Source organism: Spermophilus citellus (genome assembly GCF_964194105.1).
Source record: "Spermophilus citellus genome assembly, chromosome: 11".
Taxonomy (NCBI): Eukaryota; Metazoa; Chordata; class Mammalia; order Rodentia; family Sciuridae; genus Spermophilus; species Spermophilus citellus.
In genome coordinates, this window is record NC_138192.1 from 43958113 (window position 1) to 43970857 (window position 12745).

The 12745-nt window shown below is 35.8% G+C and overlaps 1 protein-coding gene across 2 annotated transcripts in view; it reads left to right on the forward strand.

Moving 5' to 3' along the window:
• Positions 1-12745, forward strand: part of HNMT (histamine N-methyltransferase) — a 193272-nt gene that overhangs the window by 136766 nt on the left and 43761 nt on the right. Inside the window, exons 1-3 of one of the 2 annotated variants that reach the window (XM_081262417.1) lie at positions 4527-4610; positions 4733-4879; positions 11170-11222. In XM_081262417.1, the coding sequence (XP_081118543.1) occupies positions 4743-4879; positions 11170-11222 (190 nt within the window). In that variant the 5' untranslated portion in view covers positions 4527-4610; positions 4733-4742. Of the gene's footprint in view, positions 1-4526; positions 4611-4732; positions 4880-11169; positions 11223-12745 lie in introns of those variants that run through there. The other variant, XM_081262418.1, reaches the window with a different exon arrangement.

Sequence of the window (12745 nt, forward strand, 5' to 3'; positions counted from 1 at the left end):
GTTTATATGGGTATATTCATATATCAAACTTCCTCAATGTGTATACTTGAGACTTGTGTCTTAATTCTACTTAATCTATGCTTTTATCTTTTAAAAAAGAGTTCTCTCTGGGTTCTGTGGATATGTGTATCCTTTCTAGTCTTGGGTTATGCACAGGCAGAGCTTCCCCAGTAGAAAAGAGTTCTCACCCCGCATGTACTTGAGCACATCCTTTTCACCAAGTAACACAGAGGTTTGCTTACATTACCTGTCTATAAAAATTCCTCTCAGAGCCCTTTCCCTGCAACAGATCCCCAATATACCACTAGACCTACTTCTTAAGGCAGTCTTAGGGTGAGAAGTTTGCATAGTTTGTAAGATGGACTCATAGGCTTAGCTTGTTGTTGTTGTTATTATTATTAACGTTGTTTTGCTTTGATAGTTTTCCACTTATAACAACATCCAGGATCTAAATACTTTCTAATCTGGAAGGGAATATAGACCATTTCAGGTGAAATTATAGAGTTTTCACTTATTAAATAGCACTTAGTTCTCAGACTATTTCTTGTCTCCATACTTGTTCCTTCCTTGATTCCTTTCTTAAACATTTCAGATAGCTTTTGGCCTTTAGAATACCACTACTTACTGTGTGTGTGTGTGTGTGTGTGTGTGTGTGTGTGTGTGTTTTAGTTGTAGATGGACACAATATCTTTATTTATTTATTTTTATGTGGTGCTGAGGATCGAACCCAGGGTCTCACACCTGCGAGGCAAGTGCTCTACCACTGAGCTACAGCCCCAGCCCCAGCCCCACTACTTACTCTTATATAGCTTTAACACCATTTGTTCATCTTTTGTTACTCTTTTCTTTCTCAACTAATTATCCCTCAATTATTTCCTCTGAGTCATTTGGTTTGATATGTCGCTGATTGGGTATTTGGGAGCTTTATTTTGGTTCCATTTTGAGTTACTTGAAACAAAGCTATTATATATTCTACATTAATAAAGTGAAATTGAAACAACTATGTCATTAAAAATAACAAAATGCATGGCATTATTACCAACTGCATGACCTTCATCAATTCACATTGGTAAAACTTAGCTAATAACATTTTAAATAAAACCAAGGGGTCACTTACCCAGAAACTTACCTTTAGGGTAATATTTTTACAATTTACTGGGTAGTCTTTGGTTATAGTGAACTTCAAAGAATCTCAAAGATTGTTTAGCCTACTTTCTTTTCAAATTTTTTATATATTGAAACAAAGGAAGTATAGCAGTTATATCACTGACATCATCATAAGAAACTAAGCTTGTATAACATCAAGACTCCTTGCTTCTTGATTTATTTCCACACTATGAGGAAGCCAAATGTTGGGGGCAGGGGGAGATTGCTGAAGTCCATTCTATTTGCCTGAAATTGCCAGTCTAATCCAGCTCTAAAATTATTATTAGTACAGTTTTTAAACTTTAATTTTGACTGATACACACAAAAATAAGAATTTTACATATTCGTTAGGTACCCTGTGATGTTTCAGTTCTAAAATAGTAGGTACTATGATTGCAAATCTCGCTTTGAGACCAAATTTGGGTCAATGTAGCTATTAAATTTCAAATAAAACACCAGAGTAACTAAAACAGACAATTTGTTGAAAACACCTCCCTCCTCCACTCTTGTGAAGAAAAAAAAAATTGAGTTTTTAAAATTATTTCATTAAGATAATTTAATAATTTTGCTATTTTCTTCTATACAGGCAGATGGATAGAAGATAGGTTGATGAATAGATAGGTGAAGAAATATATAAAAGGTAGACAGATGGATGTCATACTATTTAGAACATGAGCACAAAACTAAGTATAAATATTCAGACTAAAAAAAAAAAAACAGTGTTCAGAAGACTAAAGGTGAATGGAGCTATCTGGATGATACTGTGTACAATAAAATGAGTCCTGAAGATTTCGTTATTGTTTTTTTTCCTTCTCTTTTGTTCATTTATTTATTTTTTGGTTTAGCACACCCAGAGCTGGAATAAATAAGGGGAAGCCTTTGTGTCTTTGTTGGTTCTGATCTAGCACAGATGTTATCCTATTAATAGGTGATAGGAAGAATAAAGAATTACTCCACTCCTCTTGCTCCTCCTTATTTAACAAGGAAAATAATCTTCATATTGGAAAGATTCAGAGAAGTGGGCCTTATACTCAAACATGAATTCGAATCCATATGTTGCTCTTAGAGTCAGGGATTTTGTGCAACTTATCTGCCCTGAGTCTCATTTGAGTAGTAGTTCTAACCCCAGAGGTTTAGGAGTATTAAATGAGATAAAGCATGACAGCGTAATACATATATAATACAGAGGATGGAAACTCCAAATAGGTAAGAAAATAAAAAAGACTTTTAAATTAGACAATATTTTAGCATTAGGAAGACTTATATCCCAGTGTGCTGGTAAAACTTGAAAAAACAAAAGTGATACCACTGCCAGAAATCTTTGAGAAGTTGTTGCAAATGCTAGATATGTTAGCTTATTGCTCCAATTTTCAAAAAGGAGGGAATGGAGGATTCTCAAGATTTGGTAATTCCAAACAGTCAGATAGAAGTTTTAAGCCCCACAAAAATTCCAGATGGTTTATAGATTATAAAACAGATATCCTATGTGAAAATATTTTGAAGAAAATTGCGATTACTGAAACTGGAGCCTAACCCAATGCAAGTCATGCTGAAAACAAGACTTTCTCTTTTTATTTATTTATTTATTTTTTGAGCAGCTCTAATACTAATCAGAAAATGCCACAGACACATAGTATATCTGCTCAAGGGCGTGTGACAAAGGTGACATGAACTTTCAATATACTAATGCATGTTACAAATACCCAGAGGAAAATACTTGATATAATGCTTTCTAAATTATTTGACTACATAGCCCATTTTCTGCAAAGCATCTAATAAAGTCTTAAAGAAATTGGATTGGGCAGAACATGGGGACACAACAGACTAAGCCCAGACAGTAGTAGCCTCTATTGGTTAGGCAGCCTTTGCCATGTTGTGTTTATTTACAAATGCCGCCCCCTCCACACTTTTTTTTTAAAGGAACCCAGACAAACTATAATTTTTTCAAAGAAGGAAACCGGAGTAACGAATTATATAAAGATATACCTTCCTAAAAGCAAGAATTATAAACCCTGGGAGAGACACCTGGGTACAAGGTTGTGGTAAAAATCAATTGCAAAAAATTTTCAATGAATGTCATATGGGGAAGGAATTGAATCCAGTGTGTTTCCTTAAGCAACCAAAAATAAGAGTACTATCTAGAAGTTACATACAGGCAGATTCTGGCTAAATATAAAGATTTTTGTGAAAGTACTCGTCCTAGGACTTAACAGTCTAGAATTATACATCAACCCTGACACTTCTTAAATAGGCATCCTTGAACAAATCACTCAACTTCTTAGAAATCCAGTCTTCTTATCTGTACTGTGGGGAAGCTCATGGAGGCACAGAAAAGAATAAATCTCGTGCTAAGTTTGAAAAGAATCACACACCGTTCCTGGCACAGATGAAGAGCTCCAGAAGTGGAATCATTAGCACTACGAGTAACATGTGAAGCTACCCCAAAATGAAAAGGATGGAGTCCATCTGACAGTAGAGAAAAGCTCAATAGTGGAATTACATAAGCATATTTTTTAATTTTTCAAAAAAAATTAAATGAATTTTAATTTAATTAGGGGGATCATATTAATTCAATTGATTGATTGTGTAAATTAATTTAACTAATCTCATGAAAATCAAAGAGGCATCAATAGAGTAGAGGAAAGAAGGGGAGTGAGGAGGGGAAGAAAAAGAAATACTGGGGAAATTATATATATATATATATATATATATATATATATATATATATAAAATATAGTACATTATGTTGCTATATTGAATGCAGATATAGATATGAATATGTAACAATGAATCCCATCATTATGTACAACTATAATGCACCAATTTTACAAAAGGGGGAAAAAAATGGAAAGTTGATTGGGCAACCAAAAGAAAGTAGGTGTGACTAAGTTCCGATCACTTTGAGCTTGCAGTCACACTGAGCCTGGAAGTTAAAGGCCAATATAGTAAACAACCATAATGCAAGGATAAAAGCCTTCAAAGTTGCAAGAGGCTCAGAAATTACCAGAACAGATGATTTTTGAGGGAAAGGTGGAAGGCTTCACGCTACCTTCTAGTTATTAATTCTCATTGTCCTCCTTGAGTTAAGAGACTTGCAGAGTTACACCGAAATCAATCAACACTTCAAGAAATGCAGCAGGTGGACTTTTGTCAAAGGTTTCAGCAGCCCCAGATTTCTAAAAGTGGTGTCCAGCCTTGTAGCTGTCCTGTTTATCTGCCTGTTTTGTTGTCTTAAAAGCCACTTTCCCATTTGGAACCTGGGGCTGCTGCTGACAAAACAGGAAGTGATTTGAATGCAATCTGCTTTTGTGGGTTTCTGGACTTCAGGAGTTTTAAAACAAGTTTTAGCTGTTGCCCAAAGTGCCTTGCTTTACTTCCTCTATTGCTTATGAAAAAAAAAAGTGCAACCCTGTAGGGGTTAAAGTACTGGCACAAAGTACAGAACAAATGCTGACTTAATGAATGTGCTTAGCTTTTTTTTTTTTTTTTTTTTTTGAAAGAAAACATTGGGGGTGGGGAGAGAAAAAGGGAACTGGGAAGAGAAGGAGAGGAAGTTAAACCTTGCTTCCCTCCCTATTTTCCTTAGAAAACCCAATATGGCATCTTCCATGAGGAGCTTGTTCTCTGATCACAGCAGATATGTTGAATCTTTTCGGAGGTTTCTCGACAATTCCACGGAACACCAGTGCATGCAGGAATTCATGGATAAGAAGCTGCCAGGCATAATAGCAAGGTAACAAAAAGGGACGTTTTTGTCAAAGGGACAAGCCTGGGATCACTGTGCGCCAGTGATAGATGGGCTGAGCCCAGCCCAGCAGGCTGGGCGCGGGGATAAGGGGAGTTGCTGATAGCAGCTCCTAGCAGCTCCCCCTCTGCCTCTCCTCGTGCCCTCTCCTGCCTGTCTCCTGCAGTGCTTTGGTTAGACGTTCTCTTTGCTTTAAACACTCAAAGGCTACGATTTGTGCTGTATTTCCAGCTGCACAGAGATAAGTGTTAACTCTTTGAAGGCACAAAATCCATGTTCATGGGAAAACATAAGATACAAATCTTTGTAGTCAGATTTTTCAGCCCTCCTCCAAATTTTTACATTTCAAAAAAGTCCCAAGTGGAATACAGTATTCTTTTCATTAGAATCAAATACAAATAATTGCAAAATGCCATTGACTCCTGAGAATTGAGTGGGTACCTCTCAGTTCTCATAATAATATGCATTTAAATTCATTTTCCTTTGTCCCTTATAGTTATCACTCTTCAAAATATTGTCTTTTCCTTTCAACTTAGTATTAGCAATGTGGTCCTTGAAAAAGCATTTTCTCATTATCAGTGAAACTGAACTGACTGGTTTTCTTTCTCCCAGACTCCCCCCTCCTTTTTCTTTTTTTTTTTTTTTTTGGTATGTGATTAATGTGTTCAATTTGTGCCAGAGCTGATAAGCATTATGAGAGTAACAGATTCCACATGCTAAAGATAATCAAATCACCTATCTGGGGATGAATTGCTACAACTCCCTCTGCTTCAGGAAATAATGATGGAAAACTGGGAAGAAATGACTGACTGTGGATCCAATTTGCAGACAGCAAAGGAATGTGATATTTTATTGTTTGCTAATTTCTCTATTACAGGCCTGACATTCTCTCACCACAGCAGTATCACGGTCTGATCAGAGCAGAGATTGTTGAATATATGTAGAATTCTACTATTTCCATTTTATTGGAAATTTTTATTCAATTTTCATTACAGAGTTTACTTTTCAAATGCTGCTTCTAAAAAATAACAGTATTACATAATGTATTAAAATTAATATTTAATGGAGTAGTGATATAAAAATCAAAGTAGATAGCAAAGACAGATAAATTCCTATTTAGGAACTAATTGTACATTATTTCTTTAGGTCTTTTTGCTCATTTCTAAAATTAAAGATAATGATTTAATTTCTGCATTCTTTTCCAGTCCTACAAGAACACATTCTTTTCTTTAGTTTATCCAGATCCTTGGCTTTCTAAAGCCACACAACTTTTTCTGAAGAGGTACCTTGGATCAATATAACATAATCAATAATCAATGATGGATGCCCCTTCCCCTCCCCTGTCTTCAAAGAATATCCAGATCTAACTGGAATGTTGAAAGTTAATTTTTTGAAAGGCTGATGAATTTTCAAAGTTATAACTAAATTTGCATTATAATGGCAATATAGAGTTAGTAAAAATATCCTTCATTAAGAAAGTAAATTTTTCCTGAAAGTAATGTTTGAAATTTGACTTTAGTTGAAGGGCCTTTAAAGATTTTGCTTGAGGTTGTTTATAAGTTATGAGGCACTAAAAAGTGGTTCAGAACTTCACTGTGTATGTAAGGGTAAGGTTCACTGATTGGCTGTTAATTGGGTGTGGACTCAGCCTATTGAATTTAACATTTTTATTAGAACAAGACATGTTCATATTTTAAAAAGTCAGATGGTTCTAAAAAGCTTATAGTAACAACAACAAATCGTAGTCTTCTATCCTTCCCACTCTCCAAAAGCAATCACTTCCAAACCTCAAAATATTTTGTTGCTTATGGAATTTTTTCATAATCTAAAATACATATAATTCTTTTATTTCTTAATTTTGTTCTACTAAAATAACTAACTAAACATACATTTTCCCCATCTATTATGTCCAATTGTTTGGTTAAATAATTTGAGTGTCTATACCATTTTTTTCTGTTTACATATTATTCATAATTTAATAATATTTATACTCATTACATTTATTTTTCATGTGTAACTTTGGGTCTTGCCTATAATTGACAATGATTGTCTGGATTTTGGTTTTTTATGTTTCCATTACTATAATGATGCCCAAGCAGCAATTGCTAAGAATAATGTGTTTAGTTTTCCCATGGAAACATCTTTTCTGGAGTCTTCTGTTCTTTTCTGCAGTCTGGGAAGATTTGCTTTTGGCTGGCTATATAGCTATTGATGAGGGAATGTGTTTAACATTCTAGAAATTTTTTTCTCTTCAGTATTTGATTGATTTCCTGATGATGGATTGGTGGATTTCAGGCCTTTCTTTCTGGATATCTTTAGTCCCCCCACCCCCTTTTTTTTTAACCTGAGCTAAAGTTGTAAGAACTTTAAAGATGAATGAGTGGTGGTAAGCTTTTTGAAATTTTTATGTTTAAAAATGCCTTTACTCTCTGTTTATCCTTTATAGATAGTTTGATTGGGTATAATACTCTACTGAAAATGATTTGTATCATAAATTTATTTTCTGTTTTTCATGTTTGGGGAGATACCCAGCTACCCAAGAAGTCTTCATTTTATATGTATATATGATCAATAATAATAAGGTACTAAAAAGTGGTTAGTACCCTATTTGTCTATGTATGGGTAGGGTTTATTGAGTGAGTGGCTCACAGTGGTAATTAAATATAGACTCAGTTCTTTCCTGGGAGATCCTCAGGTACATAGAAGTTTACTACTCAGATTGCTTGTTTCCCCAAAGAGTAAATCTCCAATTTCTTTTCTGGGGTTGGAGGGTGGAGTAGGGTTCAAGGGTTGATTATAGTATATAATTGTCAGTAGTCAAGTTTGTTATTGTTGTTACATATCAAGCATATGTTTGTTTGCCTCAATAATACCAAGTGTTCAGTAATTATTTGTTACCATTTTAATATATTTAATGGGACAATAATAGTATCTTACTCAGAGAGGAGTAAGTTGTGAGGATTCCAAAAGTTAATTCATGTAAATCACTTAGCTATGTCCAGAATCACAATAATTGCTAGCAAATGTTGAGTGCTTGCCACAGAAATATAGAAATATATTTCTAAGAGATTTAGATGAATTAAATAATTTAATACAACTCCTGTATGACTTAGATACAATTATTAACAACCTTGTGAGGTAGGTAGGTGATATTATTACCTTGTTTAACAGAGAGGTCAAATAAGTTGCTCAAGGTAACATATCAGTAAGCTGGGATTTCAGCCTGGATGCTCTGCTCCATAGTCACCCTGTGCTATCCACATATATAAGCATTTTTAAAAAGGAGCACAAGATATAGATAGATGAAGATGAGTATACTAAGCCTCATGATTATAACGTGGAAGTTTATTGGAACGGTCTTTTTCTCTAGCCTTCTAGCCTTCCTTGCTTCTTCCAGAACCAGGGTCTACCTGTCCCATTCTGTTGCTCCATGCAGACTCCTTCCCTTAAGCTGTATCAAAGGTATTTATCAACCCACAGTCCAAATGTTGCTGAAAGCTCAGACATTGTCCCTGGTACCAATCCAATAGCGAGGACATGGTTTTGAGAAAAATGAAAAAGAAGGTGTATTACTTTGCTAGCAAAGGAGAAACACTGGGGACTCCTGTCTCAGAGCCTGTGATTCTGCCCCTCAGCCGGAACAGGGAGCTTTTATTTTATTTTATTTTATTTATTATTTTGTAGTTGTAGATGGTCAGATGGCTTTATTTACTTATTTTTAATTTTTTTATTCTAACTTGTTATATATCACAGTGGAATGCATTACAATTCATATTACACATATAGAGCACAATTTTTTATATCTCTGGTTGTATACAAAATATCTTTACACCATTCAGGTCTTCATACATGTACTTTGGATAATGATGTCCATCTCATTCCACCATCATTGTCTAACCTCTTCCTCCCTCCCTGCCCCTCCCACCCCTTTACCCTATTTAGAGTTCATCTGTTCCTCCCATGCTCCCCATCCCTACCCCATTATAAATCAGCCTCCTTAAATCAGAGAAAACATTCAGCATTTGTTTTTTTTGGGGATTAGCTAACTTCACTTAGTATTATCTTCTCCAACTCCATCCATTTACCTGCAAATGCCATAATTTTATTCTCTTTTATTGCTGAGTAATATTCCATTGTGTATATATATTACATTTTTTAATCCATTTAGCTGCTGAAGGGCATATCTAGGTTGGTTCCACAATTTAGCTATTATGAATTGTGCTGCTATAAACATTGATGTGGCGGTGTCTCTGTAGTATGCTGTTTTTAAGTCCTTTGGGTATAGACCCAGGAGAGGGATAGCTGGGTCAAATGGTGGTTCCATTCCAAGTTTTCCAAGGAATCTCCATACTGCTTTCCATATTCGCTAAACCAATTTGCAGTCCCATCAGCAATGTATAAGTGTGCCTTTTCCCCCACACCCTCTCCAACACTTATTGTTTGTACAGAATGCCTTTATTTTATTTGTTTATTTTTATGTGGTGCTAAGGATCAAACCCAGTTCCGCACACATGCTAGGCAAGCCCTCTGCCACTGAGCTAGGGCCCCAGCCTGGAACAGGGGGATTCTAAAGCCTTGATTCAAAGGCTACCTTCTGCATGTTCTCTGTTGGAATTGTAATTCACTTGTTAATTTGGAAGAAAGTCATTTCTTGAGATCTTCTGGCACCTTCCCCAACATCTGGAATACTTTGTTCCTATAGTGGGTGTTTACTCAGGGACAGATAAATTTATTGAGGATGGGGAGGAAAGGTAATACAGTTTCCCTGAGATTAGGGAGGGGTAGAGATTAGGGAGGAGCATGGACAGAGGAAAAGAAACATGTCCATTTAAAAAAATAAGTCCCAGTGGCAGAGCAGCAAGGGCTATGTTCAGATCATAAAATGGCCCACTGTTACACAAACACAAACGTGTTTTCCTTCTACTTGTCACCTCTTCTCTTCTCACTCTGACGTTTGGCCTTAACTTTCTTTTAAGCCTGTTGTTATCAAACCCATTCATATTGCCAAATCCAATGTTCCTGTTCTCCTTTGTTATTTCTTTGACACTGCTGGTGGCTGACTCTGTCTCATTCCCCTTGCACCTCTGAGCTTTGTCACTCTCTTGCCCTATCTCCATTGTGTCTTCCTTATAATTCAGTGACTTTTAAAAGTTGGGTGCTACATCATCATCATCCCTCTGCTCTTCTCGCTTGGCAACATTTTGGGGTGGTGGAGTGCACTCTCCTGCTTGGCCATTACCTTATGATGACTATTTTCCAGAATACGTCATTGATGCCTGACCCTCTCCTACACAGTTAATTTTGCATGTCCAAGTATCTTCTGAATTTAGATTTCTGAATAAAAGAACTGACAAAAGGTAAACTTGCTGTGTCAAACTATATTCTCTGCCACCCTTTACCCACAGAAACATGACAGTCATTGTACACTTATTTTTTTTTCCTGACCCCTTTCTATCCATCTACAAGCAGGTGCTACTAACTTACTTGCCAGTTCATCTATTCTTCTCTGTTTCTAGTTCTTCTCTGTTTCAGAGCTTTGTTATCTCACATTTCAAACTGAGAGCCAAGTAGTATCTTACTCATTTTTGAACCTCAGAATCTAAGGCTACATACATAAGAAATGCATAATAGACACTCTTTATTGAAAGAAAGGTGGGAAGCTGGGCATAGTAGTGCACACCTGTAATCCCAGCCGCTCGGGAGGCTGAAGAAGGAAGATTCCAAGTTCATAACCAGCCTCAGCAACTTAGCAAGGTCCTAAGCAACAGAGCAAGACCCTGTCTCAAAATAAAAAAAATAAAATGGACTGGGATGTGGCTCAGTAGTTAAATCCTTGGTACCAAAAGCAAAACAAAACAAAATGAAGGTGGGAAGGACAGGAAGACAGCAGATATCACAGACATAGGGTAAACCTCCTGTCCTTTGCCCTATGTACCCTGAAGGGCTGATCACGTCACTAGACTCAAAGGTCCTCATTTATTTTTTCTTGTTCTCCAAACAATCTTCAAGCAAATGGTATGTCATACCTTTACAATGTTCCTAGAGCTGTGTTTAAGTCTCCCAGGTCAAGACTGTTGATGAATGGAATCTGTATGTTTACAAAGACACTCTAAAGAGGGCACTAGAACCACTGAAATAATTGAGACCTTTCATGTTAACCCAGTTTCTGTTTATTGTATTTTTAGTCTATTTTCTTCAAATAGACTTGGTAATCAGATTTTACAAAGCACCTTGCACATTTTTCGTAAAGTACATATTTTTGTTTGTTTGTTTTTCAGGATTGGAGATGCAAAATCAGAAATTAAGATTCTGAGCATAGGCGGAGGTGCAGGTATGAATAATACATTTTAAAAGTTTGTATTTTACTGTAAACATCATGCTATTTGATGGCTATCTTTTTTATTCTTTAGAAAAGCTATTTTGTTTTTGGAAAAGATCAGCACATTAAAACTAGCAATGTCATGTCAATTAAGATGAATGCCCCTATAGATTTATAGTTTAGGACATTAACCTTCATTACTATCTGTAATGTGGATAAGTGATGTGACTCTCTTATCCCTTTTACAAATGGGGAAAGAGAATAATTTGGAAGTTTACTTTTATCCAAAATGATTTCACAGAAAAGAAGAAGTTCATATGAAGTTTCTTAGGTTTGTGCCACTGGAAGCCTGGTCCATGCATTGGTCACTGGTATATGAGCTGTGGTTCATCCAGGAGTGAATTAGAATTGTTCAACAGAAGGAGAGTTATTGATGCATAGCTTCCTTCATTCAGAAAGCCTCACTAGGAGGAATAAGTGCTTGGTGGTGTAGTTCATTTACACTGTTGTGACCCTACTTTTCAAGTTGCATTAGCCTAAACCACTCCCTTTTTCTGGTTGAGTTTCAAAGCTGCCTTCTAAGCATTTGAAACACTCCCCAAACCTTTTAAATATGGTCCCACTATTCTTGGAGCTAGTGCAAAAATGTGAACTCTGGAAAGGCAGATAGACGTGATGTCATTTCTAATGGCCCCTAATGATTTGTATGTTCTAGGCTGAGACAAAAGCTGCAGTTTTCTCATCAGTAAAATGAGAATAATGGATTTTATCTCATAGGATTGTAGTGAGAATAGTATAGTTAAAATGTTTATAAAGTGCTTAGCATATTGTTGTTCCTATAAGGCAAGGGCTGTTCCCTTCTGCAAAAATAAAACAAACTTTAACTCATGACTTTGCCTCTTACCAATTCCCAAGTAGTATTTGCTTTATTTTTAAGTTACTAGTCATATGAAAGTTTGAGTTAATATGTTAATATTAAATATGTTTTATATATATATATATATCTTTTATTTAGATACTGTTTTCTTTTATTGGAGCACTGGCTTGGTAATGGTTACCACTTGGTAATACTGATACTATACTTACAATTGTTACTTACTGCTAAGTGGTAATCTCCAGAGTACATGGGTTCCAGTGACACATGATTGAGTTGAATTTGGGCCTATGTTAACACAAAGAAAACCCAGAGCCCTCTAGCAAGATGGAGTGACTACTTTTTGATAACTTTATTGGTTCATTTTTTCACAAAATGCACTGTGATGTAATCTAATAAGGGCAAATCCTTAAAATCATTTTACTTTGTTATCATCTTTCACCAAGAAAACAGAAACCAACAAGGACAAATGAAGGATATTGTTATAGACAATACTATAGAGAGCATTTAAGCTGAAATACTCCATTATTGCTTACTGATACGATAAGCCGGGAAGATTATATGATACTGTAAGCCTGATGAATTGCCCAAAGAGTGTCCTATTAATTAAGTTAACCAAGACAGTCATTTCCAGTGTGTTTTGCATATGAATTTCAGGCAA